Source organism: Nymphalis io, chromosome 24 (assembly GCF_905147045.1).
Source record: "Nymphalis io chromosome 24, ilAglIoxx1.1, whole genome shotgun sequence".
In the NCBI taxonomy this organism is placed as follows: Eukaryota; Metazoa; Arthropoda; class Insecta; order Lepidoptera; family Nymphalidae; genus Nymphalis; species Nymphalis io.
The window spans coordinates 5288784-5311419 of record NC_065911.1 but is presented as its reverse complement, the minus strand read 5'-3'; the positions used below and the strand labels follow the sequence as shown (position 1 = coordinate 5311419).

The 22636-nt window shown below is 33.1% G+C and overlaps 1 protein-coding gene across 2 annotated transcripts; it reads left to right on the top strand.

The window, feature by feature from the left end:
* The first annotated feature begins 384 nt into the window (after positions 1-384).
* On the top strand, positions 385-22391 carry LOC126777915 (uncharacterized). 2 transcript variants are annotated; one of them, XM_050501225.1, is made up of 7 exons: positions 385-589; positions 16490-16573; positions 16915-16985; positions 18539-18721; positions 19685-19897; positions 20949-21150; positions 22247-22391. In XM_050501225.1, the coding sequence occupies exons 1-7, from the start codon at positions 580-582 to the stop codon at positions 22324-22326; spliced, it is 843 nt and encodes a 280-aa protein (XP_050357182.1). In that variant the 5' UTR covers positions 385-579; the 3' UTR covers positions 22327-22391. The 2 variants fall into 2 exon arrangements, with proteins under 2 accessions (XP_050357182.1, XP_050357183.1); XM_050501226.1 differs by lacking the exon at positions 385-589 and adding an exon at positions 14292-14433.
* The last annotated feature ends 245 nt before the right edge of the window (positions 22392-22636 follow it).

Below are 22636 nucleotides of genomic sequence, written 5' to 3'. Positions count from 1 at the left end.
TTTTCAAATCGGCATTATTATACGGAAATTCCAAAATTACAGGAAATTTGTAAAACAGTAATTCTTTATATAAGTCTAGCCTAACGAGTATTTGTGTTATTATTACATTTTTGATTCCGATGAATTTTTATATGTAACTGTAGGAATTATACTGTAATTACGAGTATTTTGATTGTAATAAAAACCGATTTGTAAATTGTACGTCTCACAACAAAAATTAATCGTTTTCTTATTATATATAAACATTTAACAATCATTCAAATGACAATTTTAATAAAATATAAGTATTTTAATACATATAATATTATTAATATTAATAAATATCGTGAACAGTTTTCCTCGTTTGTACCTAATGTAGGAACACTCAGTCCGAACGCACTCCAGTACAAAATGTTCTACTGACCAATAAACACTAAACACTTATAATGTAAATCAAAAATTAACATAAAATATAATTTATATATGTAAGGTTAAAGTCTCGATACATCGGATTATGTTTGTGAAATTTGTGAAAACGAAGATCTGATTTAAAATAAATATATATAATTAATTCTCAGTGCCCCTAAATCACACGTCATAATGATTAAATGTAAGTAACTGCTTATTTACTTTTAAATTTAACATAAAATTTAAATAATCTGTATGTACCTACTAAATAATGTGTACTTTGTTTTATTCTAATACTTTGCGGCTTGCCGCAGGACAAAGGTAAAGTTTCTCTTTATTGCAATTTTGTATATAAAAGTTTTTATATTCAATATTATATTTTTCAATTACTAATAATAATCTAAATATAATTGATGAGGCACATCTCTTCATCTATTAATATATTTATTAAGTATGTCCGCGTTAATTATTATTTTTAATCTTTTTAATTTTAAAATTGATAACCTAATCGTTATTCTTCGTCCTTAGTCGTTTATTTCATTTGTTTTGATAAATAACTTAATAAAAACTTTTTGATCATGTCCTATTATTTTTACTTTTGTCATTATTAAAAATTTATCTGTAATATCTTTTTAATTATAAAATAGTTTCTAAGTACGTATTATCAATATAATCTACAACATTGTATCATTAAATGGTTTAATTAGTTCTCTTTTTTATTAAATAAAAATTAAAATGAAAAATACATTGTAAGTTTGAACTTACAATTGTTAATTCCAAGTGGATCGTAAGCATGCAAATTACAACTGGACTTTGCTTCGCACGCATAAACTGTCATTGAATCAACATGATGCCCTTGTAAATAATACTATCTAGAATAAAGTTTACATATATACAGATAAATTAGTTGTTTATTTACGTAATCTATTTTTACCACGAATAACTAGAAAAATATACTAATTTTACTTGCGCTGGGGGACTCTTCGTCCTAACTGCGGCAATGCCGTTTTTTTCTCGCTGAAAAAACGCGTTTATGCGCTTCACATGGTGTAGTTTATGTGGGACTCAGCGGCGCGGAGTGCGCCGGATTACCCTCTAAAAGACCAGTGGTACCCTTTCCGTCTGTTCAAGGAGCGTCACGGGATCACTTGCGCATGCTACCGTGACCGTGACCCAACGGTCGGCCCGTCTATGCGGACCTCTATTTCTCCATCATAAGAGAAGGTGCGCATAACGCCGTCGCCTCCTAACCGGTCTTCTTCGGCGGATCGAATCATCGGAGGCACTTTCCTCACGGCACGGCATCCCTCTGCGATATACACTCTCACAGAAGGAAACCATTTCCACCCAGCACGTCCCGCTGCCAAGCATGGCGTTAAATACGCTCGAGAGATATCTGCCGACTTAAGCCGCCAGGGAATGCCTTTGGGACGCAGCACACTCTGCAAGAGTGTGGTGCGCCGTGTCCATGCGGCGAAGCCCTACTGAAAAATATATTTTTTTCGCAAAGAAACGAAAGTCCACCATTTCTATTGAATAAAGGTTCAATTATTTTTTCTTCTCCATTTGCAGTATTTTCAATGTTTCAATTATTATTGTCAGACATCGTGATACATTGATATTCCTTGTTATCCGTTTTTCGCTATTTATTTATATTGTTTTATTTCTATTTCATATGAACCAATTTACCACTGGACTGAATTTTCATGTGCTTAATTTGTGTTTATAATTCATCTCGTGCTTGGCGGCGAAGGGAAACATCGTGAGGAAACCTGTATGTGTCTAATTTCGTTGAAATTCTGCCACATGTGTATTCTACCAACCCGCATTGAAGCAGCGTGGTGGAATAAGCTCCAAACCTTCTCCTCAAGAGGGAGACATTAGAAAGAAAACATTAACATATTTACGAGATCTCTGGTGGCCAATAAGCAAACCCCCAGCCACGCCAATTTAGCGCCTTTATCGTCAACGAGTTAAACTTGCTATTTAAATTTATTTTTCAAATGTGTATTTTCATTTTTTCCCGGGAAATTTAGCGTGCGGCCTTAAAGTTCGAGTGAAATTTTAGATAACATTTTATGATTTTTGCCTTACACGGGTTCGGGCCCTTGTAGCTAGAGGACCCCGTATCTTTGATACCTAATACGGCGGTGGCTATGCCCCTGAATTTTAACATTGCATTCATACATAAAATGCTAGTATACAAGATCAATATTTTATTATTTATCGTGTTTAAATTGTGTAAGTATTATTTATAAACAATTAATTTATTTATTAATTAACAAATACAATAAATTACAGTTAACATACAAATTTAAAAGCGAATACGAAATATTTTTTTTGTATATCGACCCATTTAAATAGCAATCCTGTAGACCAATATCAGTCAAATTGTTATATAACTACACACATGTACGCACATATGTACATACAAAACTAATAAAATGATCAATAGTGGGCACAGCATGGAAATGACAGGAGGAGACTACGCGTTTTGTTTAGTACCATACAAATGTACGCGTTTGTGTTGTTTTATGTACATGTCATTTGCTTTCAATCATTTAATATACTCAGTGCGCCGTGTCCTCGTGGCACTTAATGAAAATGTCCAATATATACTGCAACAATATTTGTATTTTTCATATCTTCCTAGTTGGTCTAAGGGTTAGATTACTAGTAGCCCCGAGTTTTTACCTAGGCCTACAAGCATCCAAAAATAGTATAATTTTATTTTTACTCGGAATACGGTCCAAAAAAAATTATAAGTTAATACAAACCGAGGTAATACAATTCATACAAAAGAGTAATTACCGAGTTTCGCTAAATGTCGGTTCTTCTTAGAAGAATCTACATCAGGAACCGGTATGATGTAAGTAATTATTGTTGGATTCTAATTGAATAATACTGTTTTACAAATTACCAGAAGCTTGAATTTTATATAAAAGTAATAATATCATAAATTCGAAAGTAACTCTGTCTTTCTGTTACGCTTTCACGGTTAAACCACTGTACTGATTTTGATGAAATTTTGTATGAAACAAGCTTGCACTCCAAGGAAAGACATTAGCTACTCTTTTATACCTTATCACTCCTTCGTCTATTAATACGTGCATTTTTTCTCCTAGTGTTATAGACTTCGCCGAATCCAAATAATGCGATAAGGGCAAAAAATAATGTTCACACAACCTTGTAATGACCACTTATCAATTGCCTTTCCTGTTATCAATGAAAAAAGTTATGTTTTGTCTAAATATTATTCATTTATTTAGACAAAACAACAGTTTTTATGGCAGAGCAATTCTTATAAACAGACGAGTTCTTGTAATCTATAGTAATTTTGTATATGCGAAAGTAACAAATGTACGTTTTCAACTAAGCCACTGAACCGATTTTGATGAAATTTGATATTAAGCAAGCTTAGACCAAGGAAGGACATTTATGTAAGATACGATGGGTTTGACATGCCGCAAGGATTAAAAATCCTTAATAAAAAAATAAATAAAAAGAATGGAAGTACATAGGCTTTTTCATACTTAACACATGAACCAAACATGCGGAATCTAGTAAGTATTTAATAAATTTATATTATCTATAATTTTATTCATAATATGCTTGTCACGTTATGTACAATACAGTGCATAATGCAAACATTTGCGCGTTTCTATTAGTACCTATTTATTGCAAAGTAAATTGACAACGAGGCTGAATGTAATGAATTGACTTTAATAAACAGACACCACTAACCCTATACTATATTACAGCTAAATGTATTTCCAGACATGGGAATTGAATAGTTTCAGACTAATTTATACCAATTGACTTATTCGAGCGAAATTATTTGATACTCGGTTATTAAAGGTTTTTGTAATGACTCATTGGTCTAGTGGCTATATATAAGGCCGCTGATTCCGAGGTCTTGGATACAAGCCCCGATGTTGGTCCAAAAAAATTATTATGTTTTTCAGTCGAAAAATTTTTCAATAACAGCTGAGAGCCTGGAAGTTAGAATTGTGTATACAATCCCGTGTCTCGGAAATCACTTTAAGCCGTTAGTCCTGCACCTGAACTTTCTCCGGTCATGTCGGATTGCTGTCCCGTCGGATTATGAGAGAGAGGGAATAGATAATGCAGCTCTTGTTAACTATAATGTGTCCTGCGCAGTTGGCTAGTCTCCATTAAGATTGTCCTCTGTGACCGAAACCGATCAAGAGGACATTAAAGGTTTTACACTAAAAGTTTATTTTACAGCACAACGGGATGCCCAGACAACCTTGACACTTGATAAAATAAATAGAGATGTTTTTGTAATAGTTCTCCAATCTATGTTCGGTCACGGCGCCCAGTCTAAAAGGCCAAAAGCTAATAACGCAAAAGATATTATAATTATTACTCGTTATTTTACTTTTAATTTTTGTAGCTATTTTTATATATTTCTTAACTCACATTTGCACAATTTAGTCTTAGTTTATCCACTGTTTACCTTCTTTTAGTTCCTATGTTTTATTGAGTACCACTATGTAACATTTATTTTATAATTTATTTCTTTTTTAATTTCTCTTTAGTCATTATTTATGTGCTTGCTGTGGTCTTCTTTAATTGAAGGAGCACACATATTTTAAAATATTATTCCACGATGTAATGTACTCGTAAGTGTGTATCCTTTGTTGGAGATCCTTAATAAATAAATAAATATGCTCAATTGTGTGTTTAAGCACAGGTACACACCCCATTCCTTTTACCCTCATTTTCAGATGATGACGTAATATATATAATATCGCTTAAAGTTGAATAAATAGCTCTTCGATCGTTCACACTTTCATTGTTGACGATTAGTTTATTTATTGATCATACGAATGACGTATCGAACGCCTTTCCGACGTGCTTTTCGAGGCACAGAAGTAGTAACACTCCACAACTTCTAGACTCGGAGAGGGTGAGGCAAAAGAAAGTGCACTCGTGATTGCGCTCACGCTTGTGCAATATAATATGTCCTGAACACTTGGTTAGTCTTGCTTGAGAATAGCCGACGTGGCAGGAATCAGAATAACTAAGTATTTGATAATATCACTACATTTTAAAACAGTAACCTACTGAAATAAAACACACTTTGGAGGATTTTCGTCACAAACTGAATTCCATGGTAGCAAAACCGCGGGTTTTACTAATCATTACTAATATTATAAATGTGTCTCACGTCTGTATAACTCCGTCTGTCTGTTACGTTTTCGCGGCTAAGCCTCTGAGCCGATTTTGATAAAATTTGGTATGGTGGAAGGAAGCTTGAACCCCAAGGATGAACATAGGCTACTTTTTTAACTAATAACCGTCCCCCTCCCCCTAACCCGCAGACGAAGCCCCGGGCGAACACTTTTATTAGAATATACTCGTATATTGTTGAGACATACAAGCAAGAATTCACATTATATATGATGGCAGGTATGTAATTATGAGCAGTAGTAGTTGATGATAATTTTAGCTCTCGGGGTGAACGCTCTCGTCATTGTAAGTTGTATGTGATAAATACACAAAGGAAATATTTGTTGACATTAATGTGTGTTATTTAAAAACGATTTAATCATTTCCTGATAACGTATCTTAAGAACCTTGGTGATGTTTTGGAAAAGTTTAAAGCATTTCATGTAAAATAGAACATTACCTGCTCTTTACATACATGAATAAATGTATTATATATATTTGTCTAATACTAGCGCTTCACCCGCCTTTGCTTTTGGAAAACAATTCTTTAGCTCTTTTCATTAAAAATAAAGATTTTCATACAAAATTTAATCCCCTTAATCAAATCAGAGTAAATTTTTCAAAAATCCTTCTTTAGTATATTGTGTAAAAGAAACTGGTATGCAAATATTTCGTCGTGCCCATTAGGTTGGGCTGTAACTTCACTTAAATATACTTATATTTACTAGCTGTGCCGCGGTTTCACCCGTGTAAAACTTAAATAAATCACTAAGAACAGACTTACAGTATTTCAGTATATACAACATTTTTAGGTTTATTTTCGTGGGATATTAGGATGTACTGGTTTTCGCCACAGCGGGATCTAGATAGGGCAAAATACAATTGGCCATGAGAAAAACAGCGTTCTCTTAAATCTATTCCGACATTCTTAAATAAAAAATATATGGGTGACGAAACGAAATACCTACCTAACTACCTTACAAAGTTATTAACAATCTCAACTCCTTTCTTTGTCGCACTTCCAAAAAATGGAATTCCTTACCAGCTCACGTGTCCTCTTACAACCCGTGTTCCTTCAAACGAGGCGTGAACAGGCATCTTGCGGGCCGGCAAGGTGAAGGCGGCTAGTGCAGAACATTCTTCCCGACTGTACTGGCCGGTGTCGCGTTTGGACTCTATTACCACTTACCATCAGGTGGAGTAGAGTCATTTGCCCTCCCGGCAAATATAAAAAATTTACAAACCGAAAACAAATACTTAAATATGAATATTTTCAAACAACCCACTCAGCTACCTGTTGAAATATGTCAAAACAATAAATAAAGTATAATATTTTTACTATTTTTCATTGATGCTCCGCTCCTATTGTAGCGTGATGATATATAGCTCATAGCTTACCTCGTAAATGGGCTATCCAACACTAAAATAATTTTTCAATTTCTTAAATTAGCGCGTTTTATTTATTTATTTTATTTATTTATTCTTAGGAAGACAAACAGTTACAAAATTCACAAAAATAAATCAACATTAAAAAAAAATCACAAACCAATCAAGTCTTTCAAATAATTATGTATATCAAAAATACATAGCAGATTGTTGAGACATTGATTGGTAGCAACTAAAATAAAATTAATAATAATAAATAACAACGAAAATTAAAATGATAGAATAATTTAAAGATTTTTTTTACTGGTGGTAGGGCTTTGCGCAAGCTCGTCTGGGTAGGTACCACCCACTCATCAGATATTCTACCGCAAAACAGCAATACTTGATATTGTTGTGTTCCGGTTTGAAGGGTGAGTGAGCCAGTGTAATTACAGGCACAAGGGACATAAAATCTTAGTTCCCAAGGTTGGTGGCGCATTGGCTATAAGCAATGGTTGACATTTCTTACAATGCCAATGTCTAAGGGCGTTTGGTGACCACTTACCATCAGGTGGCCCATATGCTCGTCCACCTTCCTATTCTATAAAAAAAAAAAAATTTATGAAATATGACCAAATTAATAAATAACTCAACCAAACAACCTCATCACCTCTTTATAAGATAAAAGTTAAAGTTTTATTGAGTTCAAAGTTTTGTTTAATCTGAATCTTAAATTGGAATAAAAAAATATTTGTGCACTTGGTCATTTACAGCATTAACAACGATGACGGATGACGGCATCTGAGTTACAGCATCGTAGATTGGAAGACTTGTAGAATATAAATTTTGGTTCAACCCATTTAGATCACTATAAAATATATTAAGTCAAACTGCAGGCGTCACTGCAAGTTCGCTGATGAAAAAAGAACGCCGTAATATACTTCTTTCTAACCAGAATGACATTTCATGCTTCTTACTTTAAAATGACATACCTATGCAACCACTTATCCTTTACCAATATTTACGCGCGAGTGAAGCCGCGGGCAATAGCTAGTTCGGTTTAAAGACTTTTATTTCTCATTAAATTTTTAATTTAAATATATAGTATCGAATAACAAAAGTAATGCGTGTAACACTTATTGTTGTTATATTTCTTTTTAATCCGTAATATGTACAGTTTTTTTAATAAGCTACTTTTTTTTTTTTTCTCGCTGGAAAAACACATTTATGTGTTTCCCCCACATGAGGTGGGGGGGTATGTGGGGCTCGCCGGCGCTGAAGGCGCCGGAATACCCACTAAAAACCAGCGGTACCCACTCCATCTTGTCGGGGGACGTCACGGGATCGCTTGCGCATACTACCGTGCCGTCCCGACGGTTGGCCCGCTTCTGCGGTCCTCCAAATACTAGGGGGTACTCGGGGTACAGAGACCCCCTGGCCCCGGCGACACTCACGGCGGGAGGAGAAGATGCGCATAGCGCCGGCGTCTTATTTTCGCAGAAGGAGACCATCTCCATCCAGCACCTTTCGCTACCAAGCATGGCATTCACGCTCGGCAGCGAAAGGTCTCCGCCGATTAAAGTCGCCAGGGAAAGGCGCTGAGGCCCCCAAGCGGCACACTCCATCAGAGTGTGGCATGCCGTGTCCGTAGGCGCACCACACTCGTGGCAGGAGGGCGTTACCTCCCGCCTGACTATTCCGTGCAGGTACTTACCGAAGCACCCATGTCCAGTAAGCACCTGAGTCAGTCTGAAGGTCAGTGTGCCGCCTTTTCTCGTTACCCAGCGACTCAAGTGGAGACGGATCGCCTCCACTGTCGCCAGGCCTGCTGATGGGGACCTCAGATCCTCCTCCCACCTGCGAATCAGGGCTTGCTGGGCGAGAGTCCTGATTCGCAGCAGCTCCTCCAACCCTGGACGGTCGCCACGCGACCTCACTTCCGCCCGGAACCGGTACACTTCCGCGAGCACCTCCGCCTGGAGCTCCCAAGGCGGATCGCCCGCGAGAAGTGTTGCCGCCGTCCACGTTTTAATAAGCTACAGCTTTAATACAGACAGAGGTATACCAGGTTCCGTTACCAGGGAGCGCCGTGCGTCTCCGAGAAACGTGCGTTCGCTGCAAATAACTCAATGCCATAGGCAACAGCGCGGCAATCGGTGCGTTTTACATATACGCGTAGGCGCGTTTAAACGACACTGTCCAGAATAAACTGAACTCTATTTAATATGATTGATTAAATAGATATGAGATCAACTTACATTGGAAACACCTTTATCTCTAAAACAGTCTGAATTCAACTGTCATATGACATGATATGACAGATATCTAAAGTATCAGCCAATTCAATTAAACAGTATAAATATTATAGAATTTTTATCGAATAAATATTCGACGTGAATCGTGTTAAATTGACATAATTTATTTATTTATGAACCGATTGAAATAAAACAAACACTAAATTTTCACACTAAACACTAAGGTTTAAATCGTTAGGTCAATACATTAGTGAAAATCGCACTAAAATCATTTAAGCCTTAAGTTTAAGATTAGCGTGCACAAACGCACAGACAAACAGATAAACAGACAAAAGTTCTAACAATCATTGTTTTGGGTTCTTTTGCGTTGATAAAGAACCACGATAATAGTTTTAATCATATATCTTCCATGTACAGATAGTGATCAGTTACATTTTTATTATATGTATATAGATAAATATCATAAGAATTTATTAAGATATAACAATATTATATGATTTTCCAACGTTGTTAAGAGTGTTATAGAGCTAATCTTAATTCTTCTTCTTCTTCGAGTGCTACTCCGACTGGCGAAGGTTGGCAGTCAGCTTTAAATACTCCTTCTTGTTCTTCGCGAGGCGAAAGAGTTCGGCAGCACTCGCGATTCCCGTCCATTCACGGATGTTGCACAGCCAAGACTTTTTTCTGCGCCCAACAGCTCTCCTTCCGGCAACTTTTCCCATCATAATGAGTTGCAAAAGTACATATCTTTCATGCCTAAGCACGTGTCCGAGATATGCAACTTTTCTCTTCTTGACAGTTTCCAAAAGTTGCCGTTTTTGGTTGACGCGTCGCAGAACTTCCACGTTCGAAACTTTTGAGTCCAACAAGTCTTAATTAAAAAGATAAATTATTAATTAATCTATACAAATATTATAAGGAGGTAAAGTTTGTGAGGTTGTAGGGGGTAATCTCTGGATCTACTTAACCGATTTTGAAAATTATTTTACCAATAGAAAGTCACATCGTTTGTGAGTGTCATAGGATATATATTAACCCTAAAAATGAAAACACTTTTTCGTGGTAGTGGGATTTGCAAAGTAAGTCGTAGAAAAGTAAGTCGGAGAAAAAACGGTCGAACGAAAACGTTTCTTACGAACGTTGCCTCAACGATGAGAATTATATGATTGAGTTCTAGAAAAAAGTTGTAGAGCTTGATAATGTCCATAAAAAAATCAGCGACAGCATATGTCTAACTTTTATATTTAAATAACAAAAAATAGTTTTTTATATTTAAAAAATAATTTAAATCGTTAGGTCATTTTTATTAGTCATATTATCAACAATTATGAATTCTTATCAAAATAAGTAAACTTATCGTCTCAAGTGTTTTAAAACAAAATACTTTTCGTTTTACTGCATATAATTTGGACCAATGGTTAAAGAGATAATACGACATAGGTGTTGAACTGCGACCGTGTCGCAATCTATTGAGTGATATTTCTATTAGACGGTTTTTTTCATAAACAAAATTAATTAATCTATTTTGAAATAAATAGCTTTATTAGTAAGGAAATTTTATTTGGATAGAATTCGTTTTTTACAGTTTGTTTTTTTGGTTGCATAGTTTAAGAGGTAATTAAAAATATCAAATACGCAAGACAATTTTATTAATGTTCGGCCAATCGATCACAAGCAAAGATATTTACCGCCCAACGAAGTGGGCACGGGTCAGATAGTAATAAATAACCTTAAAAAAGCCAAGAATTTATTTGAGCGGTCGCTTTATAATAAATTAAATTATTAATTATAAATGCGAAAGTAATCTGTCTATTATGTTCAGGGCTTGGCAAAATACGTGCTTTGTTTTAATTCAAATATTATAATGTCCTGGCGGCTAATCTCAAGAGAGATTAGCCAACTACGCAGGAGATATTATAGTGCACAAGTGTGTGCGCAAACACAGGTGCAATCTCTATTCCCTAACTCTCATAATCCGATGGGACGGCAATCCGACACGACCGGAAAGAGTTCAGGCGCAGGACCAACGGCTTTACGTGCTTTCCGAGGCACGGGAGTGTACACACTTCCATACTCCGGGCTGCTACTGAGAATTTTCTGACAGAAAAACCCAATAACTTTTTATTGGCCCGACCTGGGAATTGAACCCAGGACCTCCGGGTCTGCGGCCTTATATCAAGCCACTAGACCAACGAGGCAGTCAATTCAAATATTATAATAAATACTTTCAAATTCTGTATTTAAAATATAGTCTTTTAAACATTTTTATTTAAAATACACAAATTAAAAGATACATTGAGACTAATAATTGATTGCAATAAGTTCTCGGACCTTATATTTTGGGTAATTCTTCAGATACGGAAACTATTCATCATTTAAAAAAGTTCCGCCCCCGCAAAGCCAATAAATACTTTTATGTAAGAATCCCACATAACTTCATTTCCTCCCGGGACCTAAATTTTTCTCTTTCGTCAAAAAAAAATGTAACTGTTCGTTTCTATAATGTAATCCTGTAAATAATTTTATCTTTGCTCATTAATAAATTTAAACCTCATGTTGACAAAACATTAATAATGATTAATTATGATAGATGTACGTGATTAACAAATATTATATATTATTAATATTATATACGGTGATTATATAGATTATTATAATATAGTATAGTTTGTAAACGTTGATTTTTATGCAGGCTATATAAATTCTTTTGTTATTGCATATGTTTAAAATATCTAAGAGGATTTAAAAAGTTAAGAAAACATTTTGTTTCTTGCCAGCTTTGATAGACTTTTCGATCTTACCTAGTTAAAAAATTAGATTCTATCATGGTTCCCGTAACCATAAGAAAATCATTACAATTCCAACGTTTTTCATCAAAAAAACTTCATATTTGTTTGCCGATCCAACAACAGTGTGCTAGGTGCGTGTTTATATACTTATGCGAAAACAGAGCCGTCGAATAAGTAAAATCCCACTAGGCACACAGAACGTTCATTGCAACTGGTTACAATAATTATATTGACATAACATCTTAGTTCCCAAGGTTGGTGGCGCATTGGTGATGTAAGCGAGGGTCAACGTTTCTTACAATGCCAATGTCTATGGACGTTGGTGACCACTTACCATCAGGTGGCCCATGTGCTCGTCCACTTTCCTATTTTACAAAAAAAAAAATGTATCCTGCATGTGTCTAATTTCACTGAAATTTTGCCACATGAGTATTTCACCAACCCGCATTGAAGCAGCGTGATGTTATGAGCTCCGAATCGTCTCCTCAAAAAGGGAGAGGAGGCCTTAGTCCAGCAGTGGGACATTCACAGGCTGTTTCGGTGAAATAAAAACAGCTACCGTACAAATCGTGACCGCGTGGAATGGTGGCAAGAATGGTAGCAGCATTTCCCCTTTGAATTGCAATTCATATTCTCTGGGAAAATAAACCAGCCCTCCTGTCACCAGTTGAGGCAATAATTGAATAATTTTTTTAATAGTGATTCTTCAGTTCTAATTCCGAATTAAAAGTATCAACTGCTTCAAATATACCCAAGCTACCTTACCTACACACTAAATTGAAAACATCAGCCTTCTACGTTTCCAGAAAATACTTTAAATGTTATCCCATGCAGCCTGATCTTATCATTTGAAATTAAGACATTTAAGACGTCGTCTTATTGTCATACTGGTTAATTTTGGTCCAAAGATACTTTGGGAGTTGCGATTTAATGAGATCATTATCAAATTATTTCATTATTAATCGAAAAAAATAAACGACGTAAAATAAACTTTTTAGGAATATAAATAGACAAACATCCAAACTGGAAAGCTCACATTATGCAGTCGGTAATAAAGTCAATTGCTTATTCATTTTTACATACTAACCACTAACAACACGTGTATGTATTGAAGTTGGCTATTACTTGAATTTGTCGTGCAAAAAACTATATTATATAAATAATCACCTAAATCGCTTGACAATCAGCAAAGATTTTGAGATTATCGATTAATATACACATATCAGGTTAAAACTGCTTTCTAACCTTATCAATTATTACTTATTCAGAGTGGTATGACTTTGCATTAAATCATATCAAAACAAGTTTACTATCGACGAAGCTATTAAGGAATATACACTGAAAAATTAGGCTTATTTGACAACACATTATTTGGTGATAATATGAAGAACCATTTTAATGAAGTATGTTATCGCTATCGGGCTTCCGTCCATGTTTCTACGCCAACTCAATGGCAGCACTGGTCAATTTGATGTTCGCAATATTCAACTTCAGTTATACGCTGGTTGAATCTGATCCATTCGGACAAGTGTTGTGAAACGTATTTGTATTGCCATAAGTTGTACAATAATAAATCATAATAAGTTCAACTTAGCTTATATTCTATTCAGTCTGAGTAGCAAAATTAGTTCAATTTGTATAACAAATTGAACTAATTTTGCTACTCAGACCTCATTTCGTGTGTCCCAAAATATGTCCTTCTATAAACAAATATTTAATTATATTTTCTATAATTTAAAATATACAATTTGTATTTTTAATGTATGATATTCGTGGGCCAGCCATGTGATGGTAATTGGTCACTATCGATCACAGACATTGACGTAGGGAATATTAACCATCATTAACATCGCCAATCGGTTTGTGGACCAACTTCAAGAACTAAGATGTTATGTAAGCAAGTAGAGCCATTGGTTCTGCGGCTGAACTCTTTCCGATGGAGGCGGATTTGAGGTCGCGTTATAAGAGTGAGGATATAGAAAGTGCATGGTATATTAAATCAACAAAATAATATCATATTATTGTTACCTAAAGTTAAATATAAAATTAGCAATTACGGTACACTTTACGTGTCAGAAAGTTATTTCGTCAACCGTAGGAAAAACCCTGCAATAAAAGGCTTTACTAATTATTGCATTTATGTGATAAAAATACGATATATAATTTTGATAACGAGTCACATAATAAAATCTATCAGATTAAACCATAAACAACATATTTTACGTTTACAAAAGTCATTCTAAGGCTATAAATTATTACAGTTACTTATTTGTGCCCTTATCATAAACACAACGCTTTTATATACTAAAAAAAAACAAAAGCGGTCTTGATAACGCAAGTTCACATTATATTGATCCATACAAAGTGATAAGAGATAACCTCATAGAACTCTCAGTTTAAAATCAGTCATTGTTTCGACAACACGTCAACCTAAAAATAATGTAAGTTTTAACATTCCGTGTTAATTATAATTAGGATAAATATAATATTGAATATATTCAAAAATTATTTTATTAATAGGTACTAAAATTAATCGTAATAAATATAATAAAAAGTATCATATCATATTTTTTAGTATCTTACGTAATAAAAATAACATTATTGGTATATTCGTTTTAAAAAAAGTGTTAAATTTTTGTTGAATTAGCAGTTCACTATTTAGAAACGAAGTTAGTGCCAATTATTATTTGTGACATCCATTTTGTAACTATAAATAAATCACCTAAATATCTTCTTTTCGTGTTGTTTAGAAATATAATGAATATTTGAAATTTATTATACTTACAAAATGGACTGTATGTGAAAATATTATGGCTTCATTACATCGTTATTCTGCTTGATTGAAATAATTATGAAGCTAATACTACCCCGTGGTTTTCCGGGCAATCACACCACAAATAATATTATTTATTGAACTATTTCATATTTCCCTAATCTCCTCAAATTATTCACACCACGCTGCAATTTTTTTTCTTCTATCTATATCGTTTAACTGCCCGTGCTCTTCATTTAAAAGATTAAAATATTTAAATTATTTAAAATAATACATGTGTATAATACAGGCCCGTAAGAGCCAGTTTTTTTTAAACATAAATGTTAGGTATGCTCGACTTTATAAATTAATTATATAAAGTAAAAAATGATTCTCTCATCGTAATGTATAATACGTTTCTCCTTCATTTAAAATATGGGGCCATACTATTTTTACTCCAATAATTCTCCCAAATAACGCCGTAGTGAGCAGAATTTGTGAATGATAAGAATTAAAGAAAAAAAAAAAAACAAAAAATATATATTTTTTAATATTAAATATTAGGCTAATATATAAATGAGAAATAATTTATCGTTCCAAGACATTTTGAAGAAAGTCATCGACATTTTTTTTAATTTATATTAGGTATATTATAATTATTTATCATTCGATTCTGTATTTGTATTGTTCAAATGGATAAAATAAAAGTCAACAATTACAAACAAATACTGTTTTTATTCTTGTTTATTACAATTATTATATTATAACTTTTATATTATTATATTTTTAGATATTGTTAACTCAAATTATAGATATTGTTAACTCTTTTTTTTATGGTTATGTTCCTTAATTTTTTTGTCTTTGTTTCTTTTTGGTGAATAAAGTTATTTATTATTATTTATTATATTATAAGTTGATGACTACAACAGATACCTACCATATAAATTTTCCACTCTTGAATACTAAGCCGACTGGATTACAAATCATAACAGTGTTTTGATCTTATCTCTATGGGTTAATTAAACTGCGTAAATTAGTTATTAATGTATTTTGTCAATAAACAATAATGTGAATAACTCCTTAAATATTCCTTCAATAAAATCTTGTGCCTTTGACTGCCTAGCGACATGATCCTTAGTTTTAAAAATGATAATATTATGTAATATTTAAAAACAAATATTTATTAATTATTTATAGTTTATTAAATTGCCAAATTATTTGAAATACCGAGATAATATTAATTAAGTATAAATTATGTACCATTTACATAACTTATAACTCGTCCAAGCGCCTGGAGCCAAAGATAATAAGATAAAAATAATTTATTTAAACTTAATGTAATTACGTATAGTTAGTAAATTCGTTAGTAAAGTATTTTTTTTATACTTAAATTACTTGAAGACAAAATGTTGGATCTGTTCGAGCACTAATAAGATTTTATTAGTAATCCCTTAGAAAAATTCTAGAGCGCGGGCAAACTTGATCACAAAATTAAAATGTTTTTTGAGGTAACATCTAAAAAATGTTGGTTTTATAATTCTGAGTAGGTAAATTTTTATTTATTACGAAAATATATTATTTTACGTAATACCTATTCCATATGGATCATAATGGATTATGGCTTAGCAAGTCAGAGATTAGATTAGTTTTCATAAGTTTGGCCCTATTAAGCAGTAATTGGATATAGCAATTGCAATTTAGCACAATTATATTGTATAAGAAATTAATAATTATATTTTTTTCAGTATCATTGAAAGAAGCAATGAAGATCGGTTTTATTGGAGGCGGAAAATTGGCGTATGCCTTGGCAAATGGATTTATATCCGCAGGTATATCAATCTATTTGTTACTACTATCATTTATTTTTTCCAATAAACATCTTTATTCCCGTACATTTAAGCCTTAAAATCAATAAATGAAATAATTCAATAATTACATGTTCGCTTTTTCTGTTAACTCGGAAAATATCGGTGACGAAAAAATGAACAAGAAATAAAATATTGATAATTAATTGAATAATGAACAACGATTACGATTTTTCTCGAAAAGTTTAAAATGTTGATAAATTATATACGAAATGACATATTTATACTTACTTATATACATGCATGTTATAAAAAAGAAAAATAAAGCGAATAAATTCAAAAGTATAAATTATTTTTATTAACAGGATTGGCGAAACCGGATGAAATCACAGCCAGCTGTCATCCAGCAGATACAGTTAGTGCCGAAGCGTTTAAGGTAAATGGAAATTTAATAATGCGATGTCCTTTTACGCAATATTTGAATCTTAACTATATTTACATTTTTATAATAAATCAAATATAATTATAGTAATCAAATTGGAGTTATAATTTTTACATACATAATACCTAATAATATACGATAATTGATTCAATAAATAGATAAATAATGATCAGGTTAGAACTGCAAAGTATTAAAATAGCGAATTATGTCTTTGTTAATTATATTTTATTAAACGATATTCTTGCACTTGCAGCATAAAATGTACCTTGATATAAATATGATGATAGAAATTGACATATAATGTAAGTTGTTTCTGAAACGTTTAGTGTGAAATTATAATTGTGGTACGTTTTTTCTCAAATATTAAGATCGACACATCGTATAAAACTTTTGCACAATATAACTTATCACATTTATATGATCAGCAAATTGCGTATATCATAAGTTCAAATACACAATACTGTTACGTCACAGAGCCTTGACTTTGTAGTTGCTGAGTAGTTTATAGATAAGGCATTACGTATGATAGAAACATTTTTCTAATTTAAGATGGAAGTCACCTTCGTTTATAAGAAGAGCGTGCTCGTAATCTTCAACAATGGTTTTTGTTAATTGTATTTATAATATATAACTTGGCACAACTGAAAGCAATGAAATAAATTTAAGGCATTATTAGCTAGTACCATTTCCCAATTCAGGATCAGGATCAAACCTTCGACTTTCAAATCGCTTGCTGACCATCATACCACTGAACTATTAAGGCTTTATTTAACTCATATTCCTTTTTTCTCTTATTTAATAGTTAATTTACGTAGTGTCTAACACTTGCTTTTAAAATATAAAATACTCTGAAGATAATACGTCATAATAATGTCTAACGATATCATGAAAAGTTATGTGAATTCTTGCCGATAATTTTAAGGTATAATAAAATAATCAATTAATATTGGCTATTAAAGTTGATCCCATTTACCGATCGATTCCTTTCGTCAATCCTCTCGATTGATTGTATTTTTGATAGTACTTACATCAGATATTATTTGTATTCATAATTCATCTCGCACATGACCTTGAAGGAAAACATCGTGAGGAAACCTGTGTCTAATTTCACTGAAATTTTGCCACATGTGTATTTCACCAACCCGCATTGGAGCAGCGTGGTGGAATAAGCTCCAAACATTCTCCTCAAAAAGGAGCAGTAGCCTTAGCCCAGCAGTGGAACATTCCATAAAGTCACTCATCAATTTCCAATTGCGCTTCTTCAAAAACTATATAAAATGAATCCAAAAATTGTCATCATACCATTTAGTTTTTTCTCAAAGCATATCTTAAATTAGTCTTTCCTTGCACATGCTAACCCTTTTGCTGTCCACGCATCTGCTTACCTATTGCTTGCTAGCATCTACTTTCAAACCTATCTTCTATTCTTTTTCGAACATTACATCCAGACCTTCGAATTTTAGGTCCATATCATCATTAAAACATTTGTATTTTGCATTTGTATTTTGTATTTGAATATTTAAATTATTATCTATAAATATTTTCAGGGTCTAGGAGCAACAGCCCTGTTTGAAAATAAAAGTGTGGTGGAGAGATCGGAAGTTGTAATTATTTCTGTCAAACCAGACGTGGTAGTGCCGGCCTTGGCAGATGTCAAGGGCCTTCAAGCTTCGAGGAATAAACTATTTATATCAGTAGCCATGGGAGTGTCTACAAGAACTATTGAGAAGGTAATTTTAGCAATTTTTGACGACAAACTATGCTTGTCTAATATGATAAGCACGTCTGGATTAGTTAATACCCACTCATCAAATATACTACCGCCAAGCAGCAGTACTTAGTGTTGTTGTGTTCCGGTTTGAAGGATGAGTGAGGCACAAAGTACAAAACATCATCATGAAGTTGGTAGCGCGTTGGCGATGTAAAAGATATTTCATATTCATTACAACGCCAATATCTATGGTTGATGGTGTGATTACTATCGGGTGACCCGTTTGCCAGTCTGCCTATTTATTTTAAATAAAAAATTACTATTTCTAATATGTGTATATTAAACTAAGGACTTCTGCTGTAACCAGTAACCAATATGCTGACCAGATTTTATTACAGCATTAAAGCATGTACTTTGATCGTTGACATAAGTGTTAAAACGGTTTATTTATATAAAACCAGAACATGAAAATGAATAAACAAAAGGATGTAACTGGTCATTAATTATAATTATAATCTTATCTTAATTTTATAAAACGTGAATATTCTTTGTTTGTTCTATCTCTTCAAATAAAAATATATTACAACTTTCGCTTTACGATAATATATATTTTCAAGAGGAACTTACGAACAAAATGTCTTCACTATATAAATAAATGAAATTGAAGTATCTGGTTAATATGGATATTTGCGAATTACCATTAATTATTAAAATTTGTAATGTGTATTTTGTTTTTATTTTAATTTTGTATTTTATAAAAATGTCTGTACATAGTTAATGATTTAAATATTTTATACATAAAATTCAAATAGGCATTATTTATTTTAAAATATTGTGATTTTGCGTCACTGTATTCCACGGTTTGTAAGCCGCCGGTTTTGTTAGTATTTGAATAAATATTGCTTTTTATGCGCTGACATAAAAAGCAATATTCAAAATTCAGCCTTATAATAATGTAACGATTGTATGATCCTTTTAACAGGCTCTCCCAATAGAGGCGCGAGTTATTCGCGTTATGCCAAACACTCCAGCGCTTGTGAAAGAAGGCGCAGCAGCTTTAAGCAGAGGTTCCAGGGCAACAGCTGAAGACGCAATGATTGCGGCTAAGTTATTTAGAGCAGTCGGCACTTGTGATGAAGTACCTGAATATCAGATGGACGCTGTCACCGCTTTGAGTGGAAGTGGACCCGCTTACGTGAGTTAAATATCAAATTGAATGGCATTTTTGAAACCAAAGTGTTACATCCTATTGCCTTACAAGAAGGTCTCGGGTTCATATCGGAGTTATCCAGCCATGAAATTCTCAGTAGCAACCCTGATGTTAGAAGTTGGCTATGTTTCCCATGCTTTGGAAAGCACGTAAATCCAATAACTTTGCACAAAACCTCTCTTCAGTCGCATCGGATTGCCGTCCAATCGGTTTTGAAAGTTAGAGAATATAGAGTGCACCTGTGTTTGTGCACACACTTGTATACTATAATATCTACTGCGCAGTTAGGTAATTTCCATTATGAATGGGTGCCGTGGTCTATATTGGTCAAGAGGGCATCAATATCACCGTCATCATCATCAACACGTCATACACTCAGGTTATTAGACAAGCAAAAGATAAATAATAAGGATAGATATATTTTTAATTTTTTATTTATTGTATTTGTATCTCCATGACGTGTTATCCGTGACTTTGAAAGGGGCTTTAGTTGTCTTCGTGAAATTGTGGAGTCCTTAGTCGCGTAGGATTCGGCCTACCATAATCTTACCATAATCGGGTCATCTCTATTATGTATTGTAGTTTTTGGGTCCTTGGTAGAGGCCATTTGCGCCCTCTTGACCAGTGTTGCCGGACAGGCCTTTTTTAATAAAACTACTTAATTAAAAGTCGACAGCCGATGACATTTTATAATAAGAATTTCAACTACGATTATAAAATTAAGTGTCATTAGGATTCTTAAGCATTTTCGATATCTTTATCATAATAATATAATAGTAATGATAAGAAGATTGAGGATTAAAATGATGACAGCACCTGATTTATAATATACTATTTTTAAGATAAAAGGTATAGTTATTTATTTCGTTACCAAAGAATATTATTCTGTAACATACTAGGTATAATAATCTTGAGCATAAACAGTATCTAGCAATTGAATGTTCCAATTATGTACTAAACTAAACGGTTACACTTAATTGTTTTAATTAATTATTTGAAGTTACCTTTATTAAAAAAATCTTATATTTAATTTCAGATATATATGCTGATAGAGTCGTTAGCAGACGGTGGAGTGCGTTGCGGTTTACCACGCGACCTAGCCATGCGACTGGCAACACAAACTACACTCGGCTCAGCGGCCATGTTGCGTGATGGTGGTCACCCCGCAGCTATGAAAGATAATGTAACATCACCGGGAGGATCCACTGCGGAAGGAACCTACCATTTAGAGAAGAACGGTACTGAATATTATCAGTTTTTTATTTGAAATATCGAACATTACTAAAATTAGATAATCTTTATAACATTTGAATCTTAGAAATTTAGAAAATGGCCGATCTTTAGGGGATATGTTAGAGTAGCTAAATTACGAAACGATATTATTGCATCTTGCTTTGTAATAATATATAATATATGTATTATCAAGTGCGTGTTTCCGGTAGTAATGAAACACAATAAGATTATTCCAATATATAAGTAGTGTAGTACTACGAACCGTAACTATAACGATGTACCTCTATACTCCCTACTTATATAATTATAATCTTTCAAAAAAGCCTCGCATTCTGTGCCTCATACAATAAAATACGTCATTACAAAAAAAGGCACATTCAGTCTTGGACCTTCCTTGTCTTTATAAATGGTGTGGCTGATCTTTTATGATACTTTTTAAAATTAAAAAAGAAATCAATAATAATAATACTTAAAACTAAAAAAAAAGTTATAAAATAACACTCTTTGACATATTATTTATTTAAGCGTCCATAGCGCAATGATATACGGGCTGGTTAGCGATGTCAAAAATAGCAGATTCGATCCTGACCCCTTGAGCTATTGTCGTTCCCACTGTTAACACAAGCTGTACGCTTAATTGGATGGGTAAATAGGAGTATTCGTAATTCCTTAAAAATGGGCATTAGTGTTAATCTTTAAAATATATAGAGCAGCTAATGTACATTCACTCTAAAACTATTGTAGTTGTATATATTAATTTTGTTTTAACTAATGAAAGCAAATAATATAAGAACTTAATCTAAACAAATCGCATAATACTTGGTGGTACGCATATGCGCAAACTCGTCTGGGTAGGTACCACCCACTCTTCAAATATTTTACAGCAAAACAGCAGTATTTAGTATTGTCTTGTTACGGTTTGAAGTGTGAGTGAGCCAGTGTACTACAGGCATAACATCTTAGTTCCCAAGTTTAGTTGCTCAATAGTGATGTAATAATTGTTTGTTAAATGTTAATATTTCTTTCTATGTCAATGTCTATGGGAGTGTTGATCATTTGCTCTTCAACCTATAACCTTACCTTTTTATTTTTTTGTTTTAGGATTCAGATCAGCGGTCATCGGTGCTGTAATGGCAGCGACTAATAGATGTAAAGTCGTCAACGAACAGCTTAATCAATAAATAATTTGATCACAAGAAAATATAAAGAGTCTCGGAACTATTTTTATATTAAAACATTTAAAATATATCGTTTTCTTATTTACAAAATCTTTATTACGCCGTTCACCGTAAAGGGCCTAAACTATGCTACAGAACATTATTTATTAAGTAATACCTGTTTGTTTCTTAATTTGTTTAATATCATGTACTTATTATGTGTGTTTTCTAAAGAAGACTGCTTAAATTTATAAAATAAGCTATATAGGTATTATTATTTAAAAAAAATATTGTAAACAATTTCATAAATTAAAATTAGAAAAGCTTTGGAAAA